General features: G+C 38.9%; 1 protein-coding gene across 1 annotated transcript; it reads left to right on the forward strand.

Annotated features, from left to right (window-relative positions):
• Positions 1–329: 329 nt before the first annotated feature.
• LOC110036964 (tricin synthase 1-like) lies at positions 330–913 on the forward strand (the record flags this gene model as incomplete). The annotated part of the gene is given in 2 exon segments (XM_020741527.1): positions 330–785; positions 860–913. Coding segments are annotated over 2 exon segments (336 nt in total), but the record flags the coding sequence as incomplete, so codon positions are not given.
• Positions 914–1,376: the final 463 nt, after the last annotated feature.

The raw sequence follows: 1,376 nt of genomic DNA on the forward strand, positions 1-1,376 counted from the left end.
CGCCGGCGCCCTAGTGTAATTCTCCACATTTTGGTTATTTTTGCTCCAAATTTGCACCTTTTTCATCTTTTTGCTCTATTAACCTTAATTCATCATTCCTGCAACAAAACATCAAACATACCTTTCTTTAAAGTGCAATATCATTAAAAACAGTATAAAAAAGGTACGAAAATCTGAACATATTTTACTTTTGTCAATAACCGATCTCCCCTAAACATATTTCTGCTTCCTGATAAGCATATGACAACTTCTAAGAAACTGTTTCTTCACCAAATAGATTTTTAAAGTAGCTTATTGAAAAGACAGCTACTGCCACAAATGCACCTTAAAGTTGAGCAAAGGGCCTTGAATTTTCCAATTTGATAGAAGGGTCATTGCTGGTTTGCTAGTTTAGATTTGCTAGTTTACTTCTGTTAAGATAGTCTAGTCTCAGAAATCTCCAGTTATGCCGCATCGCCTCCTTCCATCCATCCATCCCAGGCGATAGTTTTTCCATCCATCCCATGGCAATAGTTTTCCTGGCATGCTCTCCCCTAACCCCATTTTCACTAAAACCCTTAACCCAACTTTTCCCCCTCCGCTTCCCATCGGAGAAGATTTCTCGGTCTTCTCTTTCTCCTTTCACCCCACCACTTACAAGGGCTTCTTGTTACACTGACGCCGTGAAGCCGGTGGTTGCAGCGCCCCTTGTGAAATTAGATTCTGAGAAGTACGGAAAGAAGCAGGTCATCAGCCTCTCCCCACAGCTATACGAGTATGTCCTCGCCAATGTCCGTGAGCCGCAGGTAATCTTTTTCCCCTTTCACGTATACTAATTCTCTCGGATTCCATAGTCGATATATTTGCTTTGGAACTTTAGGTTCTTCGGGAGCTCCGTCAGGAAACGGCGGGCATGCGTGGAAGTCAGATGCAGGTATTGCTTCATTCTTCTGTTCATCTCTAAAACGCTCCATGTAGTTTCTTCTCTTTTGACTGTTTTTGATAAACATATTGATTTTTTTCTTCTCACTTCATTTGATGAAAAATCATCATAATTACTTGTTTTGTGGATTGAAAGGTAAGCAATGGTTGACAGTGCTTTTCTATCAGCGGGATGCAATGTTCTGGGATATATTGAGAGAATGTGATATTCGTACTGAAAGATGAAGTTTTCAAGAATTTATAGTGTTGTATAAGCCAATAACCCTAAAGTTAAATTTCTGTTGGGATTGCAAATGATATAGTTCCAATTAGCGGGACATTTGTTTTAAATGGAGAAAAGTAAGAGTATTGGAGAGCATGTAAAAGATATAGGCCCTAAACTTTGTTGAAAAATAATTGAGTATATGATATGTGATTTTAGTGAGGATATATCAAGGCTTAGGGTTATATGATAC

Source organism: Phalaenopsis equestris, unplaced genomic scaffold (genome assembly GCF_001263595.1).
Source record: "Phalaenopsis equestris unplaced genomic scaffold, ASM126359v1 Scaffold213305, whole genome shotgun sequence".
In the NCBI taxonomy this organism is placed as follows: Eukaryota; Viridiplantae; Streptophyta; class Magnoliopsida; order Asparagales; family Orchidaceae; genus Phalaenopsis; species Phalaenopsis equestris.